Source organism: Macaca mulatta, chromosome 7, assembly GCF_049350105.2.
Source record: "Macaca mulatta isolate MMU2019108-1 chromosome 7, T2T-MMU8v2.0, whole genome shotgun sequence".
Classification (NCBI taxonomy): Eukaryota; Metazoa; Chordata; class Mammalia; order Primates; family Cercopithecidae; genus Macaca; species Macaca mulatta.
In genome coordinates, this window is record NC_133412.1 from 136344808 (window position 1) to 136370314 (window position 25507).

Sequence of the window (25507 nt, forward strand, 5' to 3'; positions counted from 1 at the left end):
TGGAGTCTCACTCTGTCCCCCAGGCTGGAGTGCAGTGGCATGATCTCTGCTCACTGCAACCTTCGCCTCCCGGATTCAAGCAATTCTCCTGCCTCAGCCTCCTGAGTGGCTGGGGATTACAGGTATGCGCCACCATGCCTGGCTAATTTTTGTATTTTTAGTAGAGACTGGGTTTTGCCATGTTGGCCAGGCTGGTCTCAAATTCCTGACCTCGTGATCCGCCTGCCTCGGCCTTAAATGCCTTTAAATGCACAGAAACTCTAGTGAATCAATTGTACCTTACCTAAAACCAGGCAGAAAAGCATCAGCAAAGCCAAGAATAACAATTCGAATCCTCAAACTGCCAATCTAGTGAGCCTGTTGACCCCAGGAGCCAGATATTGCACAAGGCATCTTTCTATCTTTCAGTGACAACGCATAACATAGGTGCTGAAGGGAGTCAACGTTAAGTGCATCCTTTCACCAACTTTGAAACTTTCCTTAAGAGGACTAGCTAGCCATGCACTTTATGTTGCTGATAAGCATCCCAAAAATTATATTTTTATTTGTAGGTGCTTTGAATGAAAACAATTAGGAAAAATATGTGAACAAGGACAGAGAAGTGATAGACTTCTTACCTTACACAAACTCTGAGAACATACTTAATAATAAAGGTAACAGTGAAAGATGGTCTTGCATATATTTATTACAGAAAGGATCCAACCACTGTTTTATCTCAGATTATCATATATATAATCCTCCCCCAATCATAATTAACCATCAAATGTGAATCAGCAGATATGAATATTTCTTGACCTATATTAAGAAATAAAAAAATAAGGTTACCTTATTTTTATTTGAAAAGAACCTATGTTTGTTACCTAAAAAGAACCCATATTCTGGCTGGGGATATTAGAAAAAGATAAATGAAATAAATAAAGGGAAAAAACACCAATACATAAAATTCTAGGACTGAATAACAAAGAGACAGGCAAGTAAATATACTCTTAGGATGACAACCATGCACCAAAGTAGGAAACAGAGAAAAATGGCTTAATGTTCTCCAAATTATATTGTAATCATCTGGAGAAGAAGTTATTGAGAGCAGAAACACACACTAAATATTCACTTGGCTAGTTTATCTCACTATGCCTAGACATTGTCAATAAAGGGCTATATTTAGAACCAATTTACTATTGTTGTCTGTACAGCTCATATATTTCTTTCAGTTTACAACTAATACATTTTGGCAGATTCCCACATTCTCAAATGCACAATATTTTCTTGGTACCTCTGGAAAGCAAGTATAGGTAGAGCATTAGTGGTTCATCATAGTTTTCTGAAAAAGATGAGTTGCTCTGCAATACATAGTTTATAAACCTCCACTGCAGCAGACCTATTTATCACACATTCTACTCGTAAAATTATAAGCTTGGTCGTACAGCCTAAAATAAATCTGGATAAGCCTAAGATGAAAGCTTCTGAGAGTCAATACAGGAGAAATGATAGAATTTAAGTGATGGGAGGTAAGTTAAATGACATTTAATCCAATCTGTATATACATTAACAACAGCACAATAACCACACCCAAATACTAATTTTTCTAACTGTTGTACAGGTTCATGATAGCAAAGAATGGAAAAAATAAAGTGTTTTCTGTGGTTATTTTACATATACACGTAGAACTTTATCTCCTGCTATCTGCACATTATATCCTGAATATTTTACCACATTCCCCATTATTTTTTAAAAGGTTCGGTCTTAAGGCTGCTCTGTAACTGCTGAGGACCAGTCCCTGATTGTTGAGTGTGTAAATGGTTTCCAACTGTTAGCTACTATAAACACTTTGATGACGAATAGACTTACATATACACATTGTTGTACACATGTACAGATGTTTTTTACCATAATTACCAAATGCCCTCTATTTATATCAATACTACATTAGCTTTTATTCTGTCATGGGGGATACACTGCAGAATAAGATTGCCGAGTCAAATTTGAAAAAGATGTTTCCTGTTTAGGCTTTTGATCTATATTGCCAAATGGCTTTCCAAAAGAAGTAAGCCATAAATTTGCACTTTCTCCAGCAGTGTGAAGTGTCCATATCTTTATGCACTCACCCGCACTGGGTATTTCTTCTCTTCGGCATTGCCAGTTTGAATGATCCAAGGTTGTATCTCTCTTTAATTTAAATTGTTTTCACTCCAATGTTAATTTGCCCTTTATATTTATTTCTTTGTGAATTGTCTGTATTCTTTCTTATTTTCTTTTGGGTTAATCCTTATTAATTAGAAAACCTGTTTATGTATCAAAGATATAATCTTCTTTGATAATATATGAAGATATATTATAACCATTTTCCCAGTATATTTACCTGTCTTTTTTTTTACCCCATCCAATGACCTATTTTACCTTTCTTTTTTTAAATTCAAATATATCCATATTTTTCTTTATAGTTTTCATCATTTGCTTTTGTATTTTCAAAGTCTTCTTTATTTCCAAATAGTAATCAATTGGATAAATACGATATATTGACTACTTCTTCTTTTCCTGCTGATTTGAAATGTTATTTATCATACACCAAAACCTTACATATGTCACATAGCACTGTGACGGACAGAAAATCCTGTTTATTTCCATCATTATTGTGCTGGAGCTAAACTGCTTTAATTAGTAAAACTATAATACACATTAACAATACAGTATGCCATATATGTTAACATATACATCCTGCCATTCTTTTTCATTATTAGCGATTCTCACCAGTTTAATTTTTCATAAGGCCACTATAATCACTTTGTCGGCCGGGCGCGGTGGCTCAAGCCTGTAATCCCAGCACTTTGGGAGGCCGAGACGGGCGGATCACGAGGTCAGGAGATCGAGACCATCCTGGCTAACACGGTGAAACCCCGTCTCTACTAAAAAAATACAAAAAAACTAGCCGGGCGAGGTGGCGGGTGCCTGTAGTCCCAGCTACTCCGGAGGCTGAGGCAGGAGAATGGCGTGAACCCGGGAGGCGGAGCTTGCAGTGAGCTGAGATCCGGCCACTGCACTCCAGCCTGGGCGACGGAGCGAGACTCCGTCTCAAAAAAAAAAAAAAAAAAAAAAAAGAAATCACTTTGTCATGTTTCCAGCTGAAAAAAGTCCTATTGAAATGACTTGAAACTTATTAAATTGGGAACATCTGACATTTTTACACTATAAAGCTTTCCACCCAAGAACATAAGCTGTTTTTCTATTTGTTTTCTTTTAGGTATCTCAGCAAAGTGGTGTGCTTTTTTTTTTTCATGAAGGTGTTGCACATTCCTGGACACTTTATAGTTTTTATTGTTATTGTGAAAAAGATATTTTCCATCACATTTTCCAACTAGGTATAGCTGGCATCTAATATAATTTTTAGAAGCCTAATAATTTTCGAAAACTATTGACAGGAACGTACTATTCCACTTTTATCAGAACTTATAACTCGGTCACTTCTTCCCAAAGTCTTACTTAAATAACAACTCCCCTGTCCTCTGTGGCTAATGTCAGGCTGGCCTGGCTTCAGTTGGAACCTCAGACATCTTGCCAGGGGTCCTGCCCCACTGGCCTTGAGTCAGGTAGCTTTGTAGCTGGTGAAAATTGACCAGGAAGTGGAGGAGAGTTCCAAACACAGATTCCACCTAGCAGAGCCACGTGTCCATGGCATCCCCTCACAGCAGGTGAGCCCGTTCTAATGTCGTTGCTGGTGACCCATCCTGCCATTAAGTGTCCAGAAAAGCTAATGGATAACCCTTTGGGAAAGGCCAAGGACTCATGGAGAGAAAATAGATGCCTCCATGAAAACTTTCAATTTGGTTGGAGTATAATGTACTTTCATTCACTCAGCCAATATTTATGGAGCTACATGCCCAGCCTGTGTTAGACCCTGGAACATGAGAATAAATAATACACTGCTTCTTATGACATGGATGAGTAAACACAAAACAGCCTTAAGATATTCAGGGGGCATCAGAGAAGCATGATGGAAGTGAGTTTTCCAGGTTGTGGGAGTGTTCCAAGCTAACAAGTATGGAGAAAGCATTCCAGAATTTCTTTTCCAGAATTCCAGAGGGAACAGTTTAAGCAAAGGCATCACGAATACAACACATTGCAAGAAGTTTGGGTTGTAGGAGGGTAAAACATAAAAGAGAGCTGGAAAGGTAAGCCAGGGACCAGATTGCAAAGACTTTGTAAGCTCTTAGATGGTATTTGAATGTTATCTCGGAGACGACTGGGAGCTGCAGCTGTGTTACTCTGATTGCAGTGAGGAAAGGAAGGACAGAAGATGAGCCTGGAAAATGGGATGCCGACTAGAAAACTTTTGCAATTGACAAGGTGGGGCTGGGGGGGGCTAATGGCGACAGCTAAGAGGATGGTAAGGAAGAGTCGGACTCTAAAGATAAATAGCAGGTGGAATTGGCAGGATGTGGAGATCAAATAAATGCTGAGGAAGGAAGAGTGAGGTCAAGCAAGACTGAAATTCCAGGATGTGGATGTCTTGGAATTGTGGCTCTGTCTTTGGTTTGGCTTCATCCCAGAGTCCTGGAACTAGGCAAATTCCTCTCCCTTCTCTTCCTCCTTCTCCTCCTCCTCCTCCAACATCAAACAGGTGCTGAAAAGGGCAGACCTTTCCCTAAATATCCACCTCACCCCAGAACCAGGGCAACTTTATTCCAGGAAGCTGTTCCCAGAGGTATTGTTAATTCAGAAGCCATTTGCCCAGTGATACCACCTTACATTTGTGTAAGTTTTGACATACAAAACTTTCTTATTTATAATCTCCTTTGCCCTGAAATGAACCTCATTTTGCCAATAAGAAAATAAAGGCTTAGGGAAGTTGCAGCTTGCTCAAGTTTCAAGAGTTTGTTCAGTGGGTCTCCAACCAGTTCTCCTGCTTTAAAATCCAGGGAGGTTACAAATTGGTACAACTGGACAGGCGTGGTGGCTCATGCCTGTAATCCCAGCACTTTGGGAGGCTGCATCAGGCAGATCACTTGAGGCCAGGAGTTTGAGACCAGTCTAGCCAATGTGGCAAAACCCTATCTCTACAAAAAAAAAAAAAAAATTAGCTGAGCGTGGTGGTTTGTGCCTATAGTCCCAGCTATTTGGGAGGCTGAGGCAGGAGAATCGCTTAAACCCGGGACACAGAGGTTGCAGTGAGTTGAGATCATGCCACTGCATTCCAGCCTGGAATGCAAGACTCTGCCTCAACAACAACAACAACAACAAACTGGCACAACTCTAAATCAAATCACAAGTCACAATAGGCATACCTAAAGGAGAAAAGAAACAAGACCAAGGCTGGAAGTGCATGGCACTTGTATGTTACCCTATTCAAATGGGACTCTCATTATTGCAGGATGAATATACAGGACCTAAGGAAAGAAAGCCCTCAGCTCAAAATCCTAACATATTCTCAGGAAACCTCTTTGGTTTTCTGTTCCATCTTTGTTCTACAAAAACAGGACCTCATGCCAGCACAACAAATAAGGGACTTCCCTGAACAACTTTCATTTCACATGTACACACAGCCTGCAGCTCAGGTGACAAGAGGCACTCTTTGCAAAGAAGGGAAACAAGGAAGCTGGCTGAGGCAAGCTGGTGTCCACGGGGGAGAAGAATTTCCAGCAGCATTAAGAAGAATGAAGCTCTACCAGGAAAGAACTCACCACCACTCATTTATGTAAATGCATTGTTTGTTTCTAGTTTCATATTAACTGCTAACTTATTTTGATTTGAAGAGAATTTCAACCCTGATGCTTGTGAGTTTGTTCCTTATCAAAGGTACATGAATGTCTGTAAGCCTTAAAACAGGTCAAAAAAGCACACAAGCAGCCTGCAGGAGCAAACGCTGGAACTAAGTGAGTCACTGTCCCGGACAGGATCGTCCAGGCCACAGAAAAGGAAGAGGAGCAGGAGATAAGGATCAGTTAGATGAGAAAGGGGCAGTGGAAGCTGCTGAAGATACTCGGTCAGCATGATGAGGGTCAGAATTACAAATGCTCATCTAAATTCTCCATTTCGTGCAGCCCTCTATGCATAGATGCCCAGTTGTGATGATTACCCCTGACTTCGTGTAGTTTCTTCTGCCCCATTAGGGTACACACAGTTTGTTCACTTTCCGGGTAAGACAGAGGCCCCGTGACTACTTCCCATCATTTCACAAAATGAGTAGCAACATGGACTCAAATTCAGGCATTGGGAGAGGGCAAGGGTTGAAAAACTACCTAATGAGCACAGTGTTCACAATTCGGGCAATGGGTACACTCTAGAAGCCCAATCCCCATCAGTACGCAATACACCTATGTCACAAACATGTACATGAATCCCTGCACCTAAAATAAAGTTACATTTTTTAAAATTCAGGCATTATAAAAAGCCTTTGAAACTGGGATATAAGGCCAAAAGCATGTAACATGTCCTTTCAGTGTCATGCTGTGCACCCTCACCCTCAAGGATCAATTAATTATTAATTATCTAAGGGAAATACTTTTGTTTCTCTCTGCTATTAACTACAAGCTTAGACTTTATGAAGTTACATGTTAACTTATACATTTTGATGAGCAGAGATGCAAACAATTCCAATTTAGTGGAAACGGCATCAAAAGTTATCTTTTCTATAGGACAATAGCCAGTTTTCTATTGAAACTAACCACCTATGCTAACATTGCCTTTTTTCTTTTTTTCCTGGTTTTTTTTTTTTTTTTTTTTTTTTTTCCAGACAGTGGCTTACTCTGTTACCCAAGCTCTGGAGTGAAGTGCCAAAAACATGGCTCACTGCAGCCTTGATCTCCTGGGATTAAGCATCCTCCCGCCTCAGACTCCCAAGTAGCTGGGGCTACTGATGCACATCACCACGGCCAGCTAATTTTTTTTTTATGTTTTGTAAAGATGGGGTCTCACTTTGTTTCCCAGGCTGGTCTCAAACTCTTGAGCTTAAGCAATCCTCCTGCCTCAGCCTCCCAAAGTGCTGAGATTACAGGCATGAGCCACTGCACCTGGCCTAACATTGCTTTTTAAATATTATAAATGCCTAGTTCTTCAAAATGCTCTTTGAGCAAGATTTACCATCTTGCAGGTTCACTCACAAACGAGTTAATAAATCTTTGATATGTGCTCATCCTATATTTAAATGAAAGCTGTGTTTTTAACTTTCCTAAAATTATATTTCTTGCTATATCCAGAATCCAGTGTTTCTTCCTCCAACATAGCAGCTTTGTGGTACTACATACACCACATAGTCAGGTGTGCCTCATTCTACCTGGCAAATACAGTACACGAGACATAAGAATGCAGACAGCTGGTTATGTGCTAGCAACTGAATGGCACTTGGAGGCATCCCTGTAACTGACCTGACATTTCCAACATTTCTCTTGAAAGCCATCCTATATTCATAATATTGACTTCAAAAGACCGCTCTTGGCAGCTGAGACAGCCAACCTAATGAGGAAGGGGCTTTGATGGCTTACTGGGCATGACAGACACTTCCTCATCCAGATTTGAAGAACACACATTGTTTTGTGAGATAACTGAAATGCTGAGGGAAGTAGATGTTAAGTTCTACCTGAGCTATTTTCTCTCTGGGTGAAACTCAAGACAGCAAGACCAGGACTTAGACTTCATTAGCATCTCACACCAAGTCACAAAATTAACCACTCCAATTCACTCAAAAAAGACAGACAAGAGAGCAAAGAGTTTAATGGATTTGGGGGAAAGGACCTTCATTTTACATACTTACCAGGTCATTGACAACTTTTCACACTTTATTGAGAGAACCATCTGAGCCATTAGCAGGTCATTTGACCTACTCTCTTTAAAACCTCTCTAAGCTCAGAAAACAACACTAATAGCTCCAGGGATAGAAGGTGATCTGAGATTTTAGTCTGACCACTGTCTGCCAGGCAGATTTGCTGGCTATAGGCCCTTCCCAGCAGTTCCAATCTTGCCAGGAGCTTCAAGCTGCCCCTCTGCACATTTTGAAGAACCTTCTTCTGCCCCCAGTGCTCTATATCCGTACTGTGTATTCAGCATCTATTATGTGTGCCAGGAACTGGCTGTGTACTGTGGGGTATACTGGGCATGCAGACTCTGCCCTCAAGGATCTTCCTATCCAGTGGGGAATATCAGACAGATCTAAATACCTATTATAGGGTAGAAAAAGACTAGTAATTCACAAACATTAAGATCACACCATGTGCCAGTTAATGTGCACTGAGTGGAGAGCAAGACAGGCTAGTCCTTGTCCTGAGAATGGGTTCAATAAGCATTTGCTGAAAGAGGAAAAATAACAGTTGTTTAGCACCCACCATAGGTCAGACTATGTGCCGGGCATTTTCTCATTTAATTTCCTCCTCACAAGTACTTTCTTTGGCAGGTGATGTTATCCTCCATTTTTAATAGATAAGGAAAGAGGGGCTCAGAGACCGTAGGTGTCTTTCTCAAGGTCATTACAGTGATGAATAGCAGCTATAGGATTCAAATACAGAACTATCTGACTTGAAAGATCCTGCTCTTTGGACCTCACTACATTTACCATCAGCATTTTATGACAATACCTTCCTTCTGCGCAGGTGTGACTGACTCATTTCCAAATTGAGAAGCCTCATAGGACACAGGTTGGCAAGCAATAAGGCATCCACTGCCAGTCCAAGATAAGGACTCACAAAGCCATGACCCGTATAACCCGCAATGTTTGATTGACACTTGATCTATCTCTGGCTGTCCCTTGACGTCCTCTGGCATAAACTGTGTGATCTACTTATCTTCCTTCTGATAGAATGAGAGAATAAAAGGGCAGAAAAGAGGAAATGAAATGTTAAGGGCACAAGCTCTGCCACCTCTTTTAGGATTCCTCCAGCAGGAGTGACCCCACACACAGACAGACTAGACAGCCACTACATAGCAAAGCTGAACATCCAACATGGCTTCCACACCCAAAATGGCATCCTCCCTTCCCCCACCATTTTGCCTTAACTCAAGGAAATTATTTTAAGTCCTTCTCTTTTACTTGTTTTGAGGAAAATAATAATTCAGGATTTCAGAGCTTAACAAAGCCATCAGAATGAAGTCTCAGTTAGTGAGCTAGGGCAGCCCTGCTCTGTGTGCCCACCTTCTTGGTATCATCTTCCCCAGTGCACCCTGGGCAGCTCAGGACCACAGCTGTTCCTGCCCCAGTGCACCCTGGGTAGCTCTTGGACATCCTCAGGAACTCAGCTTAGACACCTTCTCCTCCAGAGAGCCTTTTCTTTTTTTAATTTCAACTTTTATTTTAGATTCAGGGAGTACATCTGAGGTTTGTTCCATGGGTATCATGCATGATGCTGAGGTTAGGGGTATGATAGCACCCATCACCTGGGTACTATGTTTACTACATACCCAGGTAGTAAGCATGGTACCCAATAGTTAGTTTTGCAATCCATCCCTCCCTTTTTCCCTCCCCGCTCTAGTAGTCCCCACTGTCTATCATTGCCATCTTTGTGTTCATGAGTACCCAATGTTCAGCTCCCACTTATGAGAACATGCAGTACTTGGTTTTCTGTTTCTGCATTAATTAGCTTATGATAATGGCCTCCAGCTGCATCCACGTTGCTACAAAGAACATGATTTTATTCTTTCTATGGCTACATAGTATTCCATGAGGTATATGCACCAGGCTTTCTTTATCTAGTCCATCCTGGATGGACACCTAGATCGATTTTATGTATTTGCTATTGTGAATAGTGCTACAATGGACATATAAGTGCATATGTCTTTCTGGGAGAACAGTTTTTTGTTTTTTGGTTTTGTTTTTTTTTTTTTTTTTTTTTTGGATATCTACCCAGCAATGGGATTGCTAGGTCAAATGGTAGTTTCAAGTGCTTTGAGAAATATCCAAACTGCTTTCCACAATGGCTGAACTAATTTACATTTCCACCAACAGTGTATAAAGTTTCCCTTTTCTCCACAGTCTGACCAGCATCAGTTGTTTTTTGACTTTTTAGTAGTAGCCATTCTGACTGGTGTGAGATGGTATTATACTATAGTTTTGATTTGCATTTCTCTGAAGATTAGTGATGTGGAACATTTTTTCATAAACATGTTTGTTGGCCACTGTATGTCTTCTTTTGAGAAGTATCTGTTCATGTCGTTATTAGAAAGCTTTTTTGTTTTTGCTTAAGTTACTTATAGATTCTGAATATTATACCTCTGTCGGATGTGTGGTTTATGAATATTTGTTCCCATTCTATAGGTTGTCTGATTACTCTGTTGATAGTTTATTTTGTTTTGTTTTTGTTTTGCTGTGCAGAAGATCTTGAGTTTAATTAGGTTCCACTTGTCCATTTTTGTCTTGGTTACAATTGCTTTTGAGGACCTAGTCATAATTTCTTTCTCAAGACCAATGTTCAAAATGGTGTTTCCTGGGTTTTCTTCTAGAATTCTGATATTTTGAGGTCTTATATTTAAATCTTTAATTCATCTTGAGTTAATTTTTGCATATGGTGAAAGGTAGGGGTCCAGTTTCATTCTTCTGCATATGGCTAGCCAGCTATCCCAGCACCATTTATTGAGTAGGGTGTCCTTTCTCCATTTCTCATTTTTGTAAACTTCATCAAACATCAGATGGCTGTGGGTGTGCAGTTTTATTTCAGGATTCTCTATTTTGTTCCACTGGTCTATGTGCCTGTTTTTGCACCAGTACCACACTGTTTTGTTTACTGTAGCCATATAGTATAGTTTGAAGTAGCGTAATGTAATACCGCTGGCTTTGTTCTTTTTGCTTAGAATTGCTTTAACTATTCAGGTTCTTTTTTGATTCCACATGAAATTTTGAATAGTATTTTCTAATTCTGTAAAAAATGACAATGGTAGTGTCAATGATAAAAAGTCAAACTTTGTAGAATATTTGAAGAGATTTATTCTGAGCCAAATGTAAAAACCATGACCCATGACACAGCCCCAGGAGGTCCTGAGAACATGTCTCCAAGATGGTTGGTTACAACTTGATTTTATGCATTTTAGGGGGGACAGAAGTTACAGAGACATAAATCAGTACATATAAGGTATATGTTGATTAGGTCTGGAAAGGCATGACGTCTCAAGGCCCAAGGGCTTCCAAGTCATAGGTGGATTTAAAGATTTCCTGATCGGCAATTGGTTGAAAGGGTTAAGCTCTGTCTGAAAAGTGGAAGTCAACAGAAATAAATGTTTGTAGTTAAGATAAGGAGAGTTGCAGAAACCAAGGTTCTGCAACCTATCTATATAATATATAGATAGATAGTTATCTAGATGAAGTCTCTGGGTAGCAGGCTTCAGAGACAACAAATGGTAAGTGTCTCTTATCAGACCCTAAAAGGTGCCAGACTCTTAGTTAAATCTCTCCTGGATCAGGAAAAGACATGAAAAGGGAAAGGAATTTTCTATGGATTGTAGACAAGAGACAGTTTTTCAGGGCCATTTCAAAATATCTCAAAGATATTTTAGGGGAAAATACTTTGGTTTCTTTCAAGGCTTGTTCTCTGTCACGTGATGCTATACGAGAGTCAGGTTGCAATTCGGTATCTTATTACTACAGAGTCTGTTTTGTCAGTCACAAGACCTCTGTTTTCATGTTAATGCTGGTCAGCTGTGCCTAAATTCCAAAGGGAGGAGAGTATGATGAGGCATGTTCCACCCAGATCCCCTTCCCACCATGGCCTGACCTAGTTTTTCAGGTTTACTTTGGAATGTCCTTAACCAAGAGGAGGGTTCCACTCAGTCAATTGGGGGGCTTAGAATTTTATTTTTGGTTTACAGTAGTTTGACAGGAAGGCAGTTGAATCTGTATTGCTTTGGGCACTATGGCCATTCTAACAATATTGATTCTTCCAATCCATGAGCATGGAATGTTTTCCATTTGTTTGTGTCATCTATAATTTCTTTCAGAAGTGTTTTATAGTTCTCCTTGTAGAGATGTAGGTATTTTATTTTTGTGTGGCTATTGTAAACGGGATTGTGTTCTTGATTTGTCTCTCAGCCTGAATGTTATTGGTGTATAGAAATACTACTGATTTTTGTACATTGATTTTTTGTATCCTGAACCTCTACTGAAATCATTTATCAGTTCTGTGAGCCTTTTGGCAGAGTCTTTATGGTTTTCTAGGTATAGAATCATATTGTCAGCAAGGAAGGATAGTTTGACTTCCTCTTTTCGTATCTGTCTCAGAAAGCCTTTTCTGATCCAGCTCCAGCAGTGTGTGTGTGCAGACATGTGCACAGCCAGCAGCACCCCTGCCACAGGCCCCCACACCCCTCACACTGCCCTGACACAGCTCATGCCACACTGCACAGTGCCCATGCTTTGCCAGGAAACCACTTGTCTCCATGCTGCATGGCAGGAAGAATTATATCTGGTCTTTCTACTCCCACCACTGAGTTCAGTCCAGGAACCCAGTAGACTCTTGAAGAAGGAAAGAACAGAGGAAAGAGAATGCTTTGCCCAGATCCTCCACCCACTACCTCAGCTTCCTGTGCTCACTTCAGGCCTGGAGAAATTCCCAGGGATCAAAGCTGCCACAGGAGAAAAGGGTGAGGCCCGAGGAAAAACAGACTGAAGAGAATGACTGAGAAAGCAAGGAATATCTGAGCAGGCGCTCCAGGGCTCCAGTAACATAAGTCAGAGCCATTGCTTAGGAATATTTGCAGTGCCCAGTGGGGCAGTGAGGATGACTCGACTTCTAGGAATCACTCCACAGATGGCCCCGGGCCTGTATGTCATGAGACAGTCTAAGGGGTCTCTGGAACAGCCAGCTGCGCCTGACCTGCACGTACTGGGCTCACTCGAGGTTCCATGCTGTAATAGCTGGATGTCTCCCTTCATGCCTAATCCATGACAAGTTAGTGAACTGGTCACTGAAGAAACCATTTAGGCAGATTTCAGAAACATCTGACTGGGCTCTCTTCTGCCATCGGGCATGAAGAGGAAAAATTAAACAGGACGAGAGCTCTGGGCCACACAGCCTCACCTCCATTTCTGTGGCTAGCCTGACTTGTGAAAGGAAGTGAAAACGTTTAAACGCCCTTCTTCCGTCAGCATGGTAACCAGGGGTGGGATGGAGCTGGGTTCACCATTTTAAAATACACATTTAACAGCTCATCTGAGTGGTTGCAGCCATGTTATCAAGCTGAACACATGTCGATCTGAGTAGATTAGAAAAATAGTTCCCAGTGTCTGGGGACATAGTGCTTTTAAACAAGTGCTTTGCTTTTCAAAGAATGAGCCATTAAGAAGTTCCTTGTATACATGTAGCCCATGAACCTGAAAAGAAATAAAAGTAAAATCAACACCGAATCAGCAACTCTAAGCAGCAGGCTAGAGAATTTGGCTGTTAGAGATACGGTTATAAAAGATTGCTCTTCAGTTTATCTTTCATTTCCTGCACAGCTAATGATAGAAAGACTCAAAAATCATCTTCACATTGAATTTGCACATTTTAACAAGAGAAAAAACTCATACTTTTCTTCATATTTTATTTCCTTTTTCCAAAAAGCGATTCAGTTTTTTTTTGTTTGTTTTTTTTTTTGGAAATTTAAATTTGCTCTTTCCATTCACGAAAAGAATTCTATTACTCCTGCATTCAATCTGTTCAATCTCAGTTTAGTTTCAAGTTGAGACTTTCATTTCCAGACATGTACAGAGTGGTTGCTGTCCCTGTTTTGCTTCTCATTTTCAGGGCACAATTCCTTGGCAAAGCAGTAAGCTACTGACTAAGTCAAACTCACTACTTGTCACCCTCTAAACACCCTTTACGTATGGAAGACTGAACCCATACAATGTCTTCTGCAACTAAAGTTCAAAATCATAATGAATCAATTGTGCTAAAGCACAGGAATATCTAATTTTAAAAAACTTTTCAAAATGAACGCTAAGCCCTTCTCATTTAACTATTTGCTTGCTTTATAGACTATAAAAATATGTATTAATAGGTATGATAATATTCTCTGTTTTTAGGGTTTTATAAATATTTCAAAGCAGAGAGATTTCTAATAGACAAGCTACTTACACAATTCTGCGCCCTGAAAGGTGTCCCAAACCAAAGAAAAGAAGGCAATAACTAATGAAAAAGGGGCCAAGCATTCTTTCTCATCAGAAGCTTGGTGTTCCAGAGACGAATAAGGATGGGTGGGTAGCCCACAGAGTGTCCTGGTGGCACCAATAATATTCATCTCTGTTGAGAAATCTGGACTTGGCTAAGACCATCTGCCATCACTGCAGCCCAAGGTTACCTTTCATTTGGAAATTATGCTGTCAACTTGGTTTAGAATGTACATGGGTGAGGCATATGCTTCTCCTTGCTGCCCAAGGAGATGCTGGCATGGAAAAAATGTGAAGGTGCCTGATTGAAGCTTGTGTTTATGGACTCTCCTCTTCTCTTCTCCCCTAGTGACTGTGACCGTGGGAGGGAAGCAACACTTGCTCGGACTGTATGACACCGCGGGACAGGTACATTTTTATTATCTCGATTCATTGGAGGGGGGTGGTATAGGGGAGAAAAAGATCCGTTTGCTTAGGCAGATGGGACTCATAGCACAAATATTACCCATTCTGATCATTTGGGGCTAATTTATTGTCTGCCTAAATGACAACCAAAAGCACATTCTCGATATTTTAAAAATACTTATAACTACAAAAATCTAAATTGTTACATTATTCAAGGCATTGATAGGTAAATAATGATTCATTCATTGACTGATAACCATCAAAAACCAGAATAACAGATTTGTGACCAAGAGTTTCAATTTCTTTCTGTGGAAACCTATTCCAGATCCAAGATTCATAGATCAATTTCATAAATTTTAGTTGCACCCATTTTTTTCAGGTTATTTTCTTTGCCCACCCTTTATTTGAATTGCCTAATGAACTGCGAAAAGGCCCAAAAAGAGATTGGCTGGGGTGAGAGGAAGAGAGAGGGAGAAGATGGATTATGTGTTGGAAGGAAGAAAAGTCAGGATCCTAGATGTTTTCCAAAAGTGAGAGTCAACCCTGAATAACTGGGGGTTGACTCCAAATTCCCTCAGATTCTTGAAATCTTCTCACTTTGTCAGGACTGTTTCTTCAAGTTGGAGAAACTGGCCCACCAATAACGTAAGACAATGGGCTAAAACCCTCAACATTTAATCAGTTGGGACATGCTCTCTTTGGGTGAAAATGGCACTTAATCTGTCTTTCCCAGCATCCCACACATCGCTACGAAGTTTCTCAGGTTCTAATGTTCTAATCCAGTTCGTGGATTGGTGGAGGGGAAGTGGTTAAGGAACTGATGGCTGTAGTCCAATTTCTTGGATAGAGCTTTTGTTATCATATGTCTTGGGTCATTTATTTAGGTCAAAATCAGTGGGTTGTTCAGTCTGTCCACATTCTTACACCTTAAGTCCTTTGGAGTGAACATTTTACCCTGCTATTTCTCAGTGTGAGTTTCCTGGGAATTGTTGTTTGTAGTGATGCATTCATCTAGGCCTTTTTTTTCACAATTGTTTTGGATATACATCATTTTGCTCAACTTGAAAGCTCTTCACAATAATATAAATAAATGGAATTCTCTTTGGGGATTTCTGTGAAAATTTGTAAGGAGCACTGTATAAATGTATGTGGAACATCAAAGGTTGGTATTGGCCAGGCTAGGGTGCGGAGCCTGGAAAATCTAACACCAGACTCAAAGCTTCTAAGAGCATCCAGGGTCCCCTCATTGGCAGATGCCTGTTTTGGTAAGCTACCGCCAGGAACTGGGAGAGAAGTGATCACTCATGTCAATAGCAAGCCATATGACTAAGAAAGGAAGCCCCCTACATGCTCAAATGAAAAAATCAGTTTGCTTCTCTGATCTAAGATACAAGGGCCTCAGGATAGCTCATGCCCCCAACAGAAAGCATTCCAGCCACAAGGGTACACCACTTTGGAGGCTGAAGTTGCCTGCTCTATTTCAATCACACAATCATTGGGGTGTCCCCATTCATCAGGAACTCATAGCCTGAAAGAGAGAGGAGTTTATACCCTCCTCCCCCATAGTCAGATTGTACTAATACAATCCGGTTTGAAAAGTTCAATACGGCAATGATTATTTCATGACTCTGAAACCTCTCTCTGGTCCCTCTGGCTTCGGAAAAAGTCTCTCTGTCCCCTGCTGCCCAGTCAGTTCTCCCCCGCTCTGCAGCAATCCAACAAGTATTGCCTCCTGTGCGTTAACTGCTCCAAGAACAACCTCCACAGGCTTCTGTTTAATTTTAAATCCAATAAAACTCTTTAAAACCTCTTGTGGAGTTTAATTATTTTTTCCCACTGTTCTGTTCTTTTAAGAAAAAATTTAAATAACACTAATATAAGAGTTGAAGCTGTAAGACGTTGTAAAAATATCTTTAAACACCACATCAAAGCAAACAGAATGGTCTCAACATCTGACACAAAAGTGATGAAGACTGATAAAATATAACAAATAGATTATAAGATTTTTTTCAACTAACTCTCACTTGAATGCTTTATATTCAGAGGTAGACAAGACTCAAAATGAACCATAAAGCATGGGGAAAAGGAATCAGAATGTATCGTAAGGTTCCTTCTAGGCCAAAAATTCTATGATGAGGACTTTTCACATGTAATCTCAAGAAACCCTGATAGAACTGGGTAACTAGCCAGAAGGACTTGAGGCTTGACCCATGGGAGACCTTTCAGCTGCAGAAGATTGCTGAATAATGGGAATGTGGTACACCACAGGATAACCTGTCATTCATTTTCTAGAACAGGGATTCTCAAACAGGAGTATGTGTCACAATCACCTGTAGGGCTTGTCAAAACTCAGCTACTGGGCCCCACTCCAAGAATTTCTGCTTCTCCAGGTCTAGGGTGGGACCCAAGAGTTTGCATTTCTTTTTTTTTATTTTTATATTTTTATTTATTTATTTATTTGAGACAGGGTTTCGTTGCCGTCACCCAGGCTGGAGTGCTGTGGTGCAATCTTGGCTCACTGCAACCTCCGCCTCCCGGGTTCAAGCAATTATCCTGCCTCAGCCTCCCAAGTAACTGGGATTACAGGCACCTGCCATCATACCCAACTATATTTTTGTGGTTTTTTCTAGAGATGGGGGTTTCACCATGTTGCCCTGGCTGGTCTCAAACTCGCGACCTCAGGTGATCCGCCCATCTCAGCCTCCCAAAGTGCTGGGATTACAGATGTGAACTACTGCATCTGGCCCAAGAGTTTGCATTTCTAACAGGTTTTCTGGCAATGCTCCTGCTGGTCCCTACACCATACTTTGAGAGCCACTCAAAGCGTGGCCCACCAACCTGTGGCATCAACATCACCAGGAAGCATGTTAGAACTGCAGAATCTTAAGGCCTATCCCCAGCCTACTGAATTTGCAAATCCATTTTAAGAAGATCTCCAAATCATTAGAATGCACATTAAATTTTGAGAAGCACTACTCCAAACATTTCTGGTGGTTAAGGCATTGTTCTGAAAGTTAGGAGGATGCAATGAAAAATAACCATTACTGAAATGTATTCCCATAGTTCTACAATTCAGCTATTAAGACTTTGTAACAAATTTAATTTGCAAAGTGTCCCAAAAATTCCATTCCCAGTCCTAGGTAGAATAATCTGCCTCTTCTCAGTTCTATTCTAGTAAATGTGCTGGATAGCTAAACGATGTGTATAATTCAAAAATACTCATTTGGCCAATTACTTACAATGGAAGAGAGATGATTTCAAAACCAACTGATTAATCCCTGAACCACAAAAAGGAAATGTCTCTGAATCCAGCTATAGAGTCCATCTCGCTTGAATAATTAGATTTTTGTGCATGAATAAACCAAGGAGCAATCCTCCACATTTTTGTCTTGAACTAACTGAAGCAAATGTGTTCTGAGAGGTAAAGTGATAGGAACTCATTGTCTTAACCCTCAAAGTCAGTGCTAAACAAAATCATTTGACCTGCTTTCCCTTAACTTTGAGGCACCTTCTCTGCCTCAGACCTGGCTACAGCCCCATGAGCCATGGCCTGAAACACTCCTACCCCTCCACAATTCAGGCAAGCATGTGCTAAAGATAGTTTATAATGGGCTGTGTGCAGTGGCTCACGCCTGTAATCCCAGCACTTCGGGAGGCCGAGGCAGATAGATCACAATGTCAGGAGTTCAAGACCAGCCTGGCCAACATGGTGAAACACCATCTCTACAAAAAATACAAAATTAGCCAGGCATGGTGGTGGGCGCCTGTAATCCCAGCTACTTGGGAGGCTGAGGCAGAAGAATCCCTTGAACCCAGGAGGCAGAGGTTGCAGTGAGCCGAGACCGCAGCATTGCACTCCAGCCTCGGCAACAAAAGCAAAACCCCATCTCAAAAAAAAAAAAAAAAAAAAGAGAGTTTATGAGAAAGTCATTTGCATACACTGTCAACACATGGTGGCTGCTATTAAACATTAGCTCCCTCCCCCAAACCCTGAAACAAACTAACATTTGGACTTGGAGTGGAGCCCTTTGAAGATAGATTCGTCACAACTGTTTAATTCTCTGTTAGGCAGAATTCCAAACATTAGATGAGGCGATGAATTGAGGAATTTTTCTCAGGGTGAGTGCATGTAACTCCTCAGATCACACTAGGGAGGAAATAAGGCCAACCAGCCCCGTAAGCCAAATCTATTTAGGTTGTGTCAACTCATCCTGTACGAGACATGTCCCTAGTAGTGTGTTACTGAATGCTAAAGGGATATCTGGAGCTCAGATCTTTGGCTCAGCTATGAAAGAGTCCCCGAGCCGACTTTCCCATGATGTCCTTGCAGGCCAGTTTGTTTACAATGCATCAGGAGAGACCAACTGGACAGCAGGCTGTTGGTTGGGTTGCGGATGCCGCAGCCAGCCCTGGGCATTCACCAGCTGAGGAACTTCAGACTGGGAAAGGGCTGTTTCCCAGGCTACGGCTTGCAGCCAGATGGCCTCCCACCTCACTGCAGGTCATTGCAGTAGAACCAGCCATAGTACTAAGACAAGGGCTCGCCTCCTTCTCTTAATGTGGCCTCACCTAGAAGGATGATATGGGAAAGTCCTACTCGGATTGTGGCCTCTCGGGCGAGACTCCAGGATGGGCATATCTCAGAGACAACACCTGTGAAAATGGCAGTGAGCAGCGCTGCCGGGGAGGCATGGCCGTCTCCTGGTGTCAGCAGCCACGTGCAGCCTGGCCAGGCGCCTGGTTCTGTGGAAGGGTGAACCACCAGGTTCCCCACAGAACCAGGAACCATCTGCATGTGGGCAAGCACAGAATGGTGTCTGTCACTGAGAAACCACAGCCCGCAGTAGCTCAGCCGTCACCAGTGACCACAGAAGTAGAGAAGCAAGGAAGGCCATCAACCGAGCCCCTCACTCACCCAGGTCTATGTGTCGCACATCTTCCCCAGACCCTGATTTCTGAAGTCCCGCTTTCCCCCAAGGGCTGAGGAAGCACACAACCAGGCAAGGAAGCAAGCGCAGCTAGGGTTTACAAATGGCAAACCGGGCTCCACTTGGAAGGAGGGGAGCCTTCCCCTTTGCTATTGGCTGATCCAAGGGGGCCATCTGGAGCACCGGATCTGGCAGCAACCCTCTATGGAAAGTTTGCCTAAAACCTCAGAACAAATGTTTTCCCTCAATGAGCAACTCCAACTTTCTTGCTCACGTGTATCTTCATGTGGGACTTTCAGGAGTAGGCAATTTGGGAGATTAGGGAGAAGTTTGCCCACATAACAGGTGCTTAGTAAAAGTAACCTTAGGACACAATCTTACTTCTCCCCAGATTATGAAAAAGAGAGCTGCAGGAACGTTGAGAGTTGCAGTTGGAGTTTTCAAACATTTGGGTCTTACTACTACTCAGTTCAGAAAAAGTTAATTTCTGAATCAGCCCTGGCATCCAATAAGGGTAGGGAAATGCTTCCAGGACCAGCAGCTGTTGTTGATATGGGATGGAGGATGGACTCTTTTACTGGATCGTTAAAGTACGTACTATGTTCAAGACAATGTTCTAAGTGGCCTACAAATATTAACGTATTTTATTCTCATAACAACTCATAAGGCCAGCACTATTAGCCTCATTCTGCAGATAAGGAAAGTGAGGCATGGAGAACTTACCCAAGATCACACCATAGTCACAAAGCCGGAGAATTTCTACCCACCACCGATGCTCTTAAGCACCATGCTATGTACCCACCCTATACACGATGCCCATGTCTTTCAAATTCAGCCTGATTTATGGGCGAATATGAAAATGAGACTTGTACCAAAAAATCTGGGATAAACGTCACTAAACCCAAGACTTGGAAGCAGAATTCTATTTCCAATTTAATGTGGGTATGGGGGGTGGGAGGAGCTCAGTGCAACTCTCTTTGCTGCTCAAAGTGTGGCCCCTGGACCCAGTAGCACTAGCATCACCTGGAAACTTGTTAGAAATGCACATTCTTGGGCTCCATTCCAGTCCTGCTACTGAATAAGAATTTGCACTTTAGCCTGGGCAACATAGCGAGACCCTATCTCTACAAATTTTTTAATTACCCAGGCGTGGTGTGCATACCTGTAGTCCCAGCTACTTGGGAGGCTGAGGAGAGAGGATCACTTGAGCCCAGGAGTTCAAGACTCCAGTGAACTTATGATCAGTGCACTACAGTGTGGGCAGAAAGCGAGACCCAATCTCAAAAACAAAAAAGAAAAAAAAACACAAAATTACATTTTAACAAGGTCCACAGGTGATGCAAATGTATGTGGATTCTAACAAGTGCTGTCTACAAAATGATTTCACTTACCTGCATCATGATGCAGCCTATAATATTTAGGACCCAGGTGTTTGGCACATCTGATGCTAACACTTTCTCTGAACTGTTCATGTTTAATAATCACCCATAGTCACCCCAGAGCACCGGATCTGCCTTCAAACTGAACATGTTCTTGCCATCAGGGTGAAGTTGGGCTAAAAGCACTCAAAGGCCTACTTTGCCCCAAATACTTCCCTGCACTCCCCAATCCTAGCCTGTTTGTCTACTTTACCCCCAAAGCTCCATTTGAGCCTCTCTTTTAGATTAAAACCGTGTCTCCTCACGAAGCAAACAAGCACCTGTCTTCCATTCTGAATTTCAACATTAGAAAGGGCCTCAAATACCAACCAAACCACTTATCCACTTCTCATAGCCCCTAACATCATCTCCACATGTTACCATCGAACCCAGGGCCAAAGCATGCTCCCTTGTGAAAAAACATTAAGTTATCAGCTGGCACAAATTCAACTCCCCCAGCCCCCAGGGGACGCTTTCTTTTATTAATCCTGACCCCCCTGCCATATTTTATAGCTGCAGCCCAGGGTTAGCCCCCAATAGCCCAGGTGTGAGCCTTTTTTTGAGACAGAGTCTCGCTCTGTGGCCCAGGCTGGAGTGCAGGGGCGCGATCTCGGCTCACTGCAAGCTCCACCTCCCGGGTTCACGCCATTCTCCTGCCTCAGCCTTCCGAGTAGCTGGGACTACAGGTGCCCGCCGCCACTCCCGGCTAGTTTTTTGTATTTTTAGTAGACACGGGGTTTCACCTTGTTAGCCAGAATGGTGTCGATCTCCTGACCTCGTGATCCGCCCGTCTCGGCCTCCCGAAGTGCTGGGATTACAGGCCCGGCCGAGCCTTCTTTAAAACTATTTTTGCCCGGTTGTCCTGGTTAAATTACTCCATCTGTCTAGACCTTGTTTCTTAAACCATAATACTGGCTCAGGGGAGAGGGAAGAACAGGAACCTGTGGTTCTGAAACTTGAGCTGCATCAGAATCACCTGGAGGGTTTGTTCTAGCACTGACGGTGCAGCCTCTCCCCCAGCGCCCCAGCCGCGGCAGGCTGCGTGGCACCTGGGAATGTGTAGTTCTAACAAGCTCCCAGGTGACGCCAATGTTGCTGGACTGAACAGCATAGTTTGGAAACCACTGCATTAGCTAATCTTTAAGGCCTTTTGGAATGGTATTTTCCCAATTCACTCAGATAAATATTCTACATCATTCCATTTTAAGATTAGCCAGCAGAGTAAGAGAACCTTAACTTGTCTTATTTCCACATAAGTCGACTTATTTCATGTATTTTCATTTTCTTTCCCCAATTGAATTGCCAATTCTTACTCCCCCCGTACATAGTTCATACAGCATCCTTAACAGTGCTATGCATTCAGTAGGCACGAAATTTTTTAAATGGCATGATACAGCAGGACTAAGGTTTCCACAGAAGAGATCCAGAGTACAGAGCACAGTGAGCCCAGTGACTGACACTATCAGAAACGACTCAGCTGGAGGGCCAGAGGGTAAATGTTCAGAAACAGACTTCTCTCACCTGCCCCACCTACAGTCAACCCAGCAACCCGTGGTCTTCCAGCTTTTCCATAATGTGAATAGAAATCCTGATAGCCACTGGGTTAAAAAAGCAGACAAACATACTCCTTTCCGACTATGCACAACAGTTATTTGTTCCTACCTAATCTAGTTGTGACATTTCTCCTCATGGTGTTTTGCTTTGGTTTTTGGCTTTGAGGTTTTAAATATACAGTGTTGCTGCCATCCAGTGGTAATCTGAAGCAGATGCAGGCCATCAAATAGATGATACAACCTGTGGTCAAACGTTTTGATTGCTGGGTAACATATGAGTCAACATTCCTAGACAAGTGAGTTAAGAAAATGCTTAATCTGTCACTTAAAATTCTGAGCGGCAGAAAACAGTGTGGTTACAATTGAGAGCCAGAGCTGGATTGGGGCTAAATACCCCATCCTGGTATTTATGAACTCTGTAACATTGGCCCATCATGGAACTTCTCTAAACCTTAACTTCCTCTTCTATGAAATGTGAATGTTGATGGTACCATCCTTCCAGTTCCATCAGGAGGATGCAATGAGAACGTACGTAAGAGTTTGAAACAATGTCTGACCTTTAGTAATAAGCCCTCGGGCGCATCCTCCGTTAATGGTGGAGATGATAGTGAAGTACAGCCATGTTCTCTACTCCAGGCCCACCCCAAACCAATTAAGTCAGAACTCCCAGATACGCAGGCCCACTCTCCAGAGATTCTAATTTAGCTGGTTCCTGAGTAGAAAAGGGGGTGGGGCAGGGAGTTGATTAGCAGAGCATCAGGATGGTTTAAAGGCTCCCCAGGTGATTGTAATGAAAGTCACTGCAGTAAATGGCCCGCAGAAATGCCATGTGTTCATCTGCAGGTCACTGTAGAGGTCATTTCGTCCAGTCCGTCAATAAGATTTATTGAATATTTGCTGTGAAAAGAGTACATGTAGGGATGAGAAAAAAAATCAACACGGTCCCTACTCCATTTATGACAATCCAGATGGGAGCATGCAGTGGCAGAGGGCAGGTGGTGTGGTGAACAGCTGTAGATTATAGCCTGGGAAGGAGACTTCTTGGCTCATGGGCCATACAGCTGCTCTTTAAGGGAACATTCCAGAGAGAAAAGAGAGAAGTGGGGAGACGACGGGAGAGGAGATTTGTTTTTCAGAGCTAGTTGTGTAAAGAGGAAGGGTAGTGCCAAGAAATTAGCTATCCCTTTCTCCACTGCGTCCCCAGCTACACACACACACACACACACGCACACACACGACATAGGCACAACTTGGCTGAGACGCAACCTGGCCTGACTTCCCAGTATGACCAGTGTTTATTCAGCTGTGCACCAAACTCCCAATTATTTGCTTGACTAGAAATGTGGTAAATTAGCCACAATAGTGGGGTTTTGTTGGTTTTGGGTTTATTTTTTAGGATTTTACTTTTCAGCATCCTTGCCATCTTGCTTTGCATTTTGCATTAGGTACCTAAAACCTTTGCTTAAGTTTTAATAGTAGTAGCAGTAGTGGCCACATATACTGAATCCCGTGTTCTGCATACTCTGAGTAGCTAAACAATAGATCAATGCATGCCCACCAACCAGAGTGGACCATACTTAATATTCTAAGGTACTTCCTTTCAATCTCATGTGTATGTACGTGTGCACATGTGTGTACTTTCTTTTCTGGTCTTTTTTAATTTTTTTTATTATACTTTAAGTTCTGGGATACATGTACAGAACGTGCAGGTTTGTTACATAGGTATACACGTGCCATGGTGGTTTGCTGCACCCATCAACCCGTTATCTAATTAATAAATATATTATTAGAGTCAATGGAAAGGTTGATATTAAAAATATATCCAAGATATATTACATTTTAAAAAACACAAGTGGCACAACAATATGAACTATTTAATCAATTTGTTTTTAAACTAAACATGTGTATGTTGTATACATACATAAACATAAAATGGGCCAGGTGTGGTGACTCACGCCTATCATCCTAGCACTTTGGGGGGGCCAAGGTGGGAGGATTGCTTGAGCCCGGGAGTCTGAAGCTGCAGTGAGCCATGATCACGCCACTGCACTCCAGCCTGGGCAATAGATTGAGATCCTGTCTCAAAAAATAAAATAAAGTAAAATAAAATGTTTGGAAGGACAATGTTTAAGCAGTAGCCCTCTCTGGGGAGAGGAAAAACTATTAGAGATCATACCAGGGATGAAAACAAGCTTTCACTTCTACTCTATGTACTTCTATAATGTTTGCATTTTTGCAATGAGCATATACATGTTTCATGAGTTTCTGAAATGTTTCATGAAGAGTAGTCATGGCCCTAATAAATGAGTTAATTATTTATTAACTCCTCTCTATGAATGCATATATATGATAGGTATGAACATATAAGTTTAGTTGCATATATAGTATACACACATATATAGTGTATACACATCATATATAGTGTGTATACACATACAAATTATGGTATGTATGGACAAATGTCATGTTGTGATATGTGATGTATATATAAATATGGTATGTGTATGCACATTCACACACAAAGTTACTGTTGGCTTATGTGTTACTAAATTCTATAAAAATATAAAAAACTTGCTATTGAAATATCAGGTTTTGCCTTGGAACTTCCTCAAACATGTCACATACAGTAAAAGGTTCTTGCTAACATTTTCCCAAAGTTGAAATGATGCAAAGTTTTACTTTGTATTTATCAACTCCCACTAAAATAGCAAATACATAAATATCTTATGTAACCAGAAACTCTTCCACAGAGCGTATTCTGATCTGAAAAATCTTTAGAAAGAAAATAATTAAGCTAGCATTTTTTTTATTTGGCCTTTAGGTAATCTTTGAAACAAATCCAAAATCCTTAGCTCTAAACCCTCACTCAACATATTTCTTCAAATATTGTGGTGTCAAATTTGGCAATAACTCTTGTTTGGCATGTTAGTTCATTTATTCTAAATTAAATTTGGATACAATTTTTTTTTAATTGTGTGAGGAGAGGATTCCTGTTGCCCTGGCAAATAGCTCACTAATTTAAATATAGTATATTCATTACAACACAATTCCAACATGATGGAAGAATTACAATAATCTTTACTGAATGTTACACTTTAAATGGGTGAACTTTGGTTTTTTGTTTTTATTTTGTTTGTTTTTTGAGACAGG

At 41.5% G+C, this 25507-nt stretch overlaps 1 protein-coding gene and 1 long non-coding RNA gene across 4 annotated transcripts in view; one reads left to right on the forward strand and one right to left on the reverse strand.

Annotated features, from left to right (window-relative positions):
* Positions 1-25507, forward strand: part of RHOJ (ras homolog family member J) — a 113774-nt gene that overhangs the window by 74769 nt on the left and 13498 nt on the right. For all 3 annotated transcript variants that reach the window (XR_013395150.1, XM_077938031.1, NM_001260613.1), the window contains 1 exon segment: positions 14403-14461. Coding sequence is in view for 2 of the 3 variants with exons in the window: in XM_077938031.1 (XP_077794157.1) it covers positions 14403-14461 (59 nt within the window). In the remaining variant the exon portion in view is untranslated.
* Positions 1-25507, reverse strand: part of LOC114679578 (uncharacterized) — an 89065-nt gene that overhangs the window by 45371 nt on the left and 18187 nt on the right. The gene's annotated exons all lie outside the window — the stretch shown is intronic.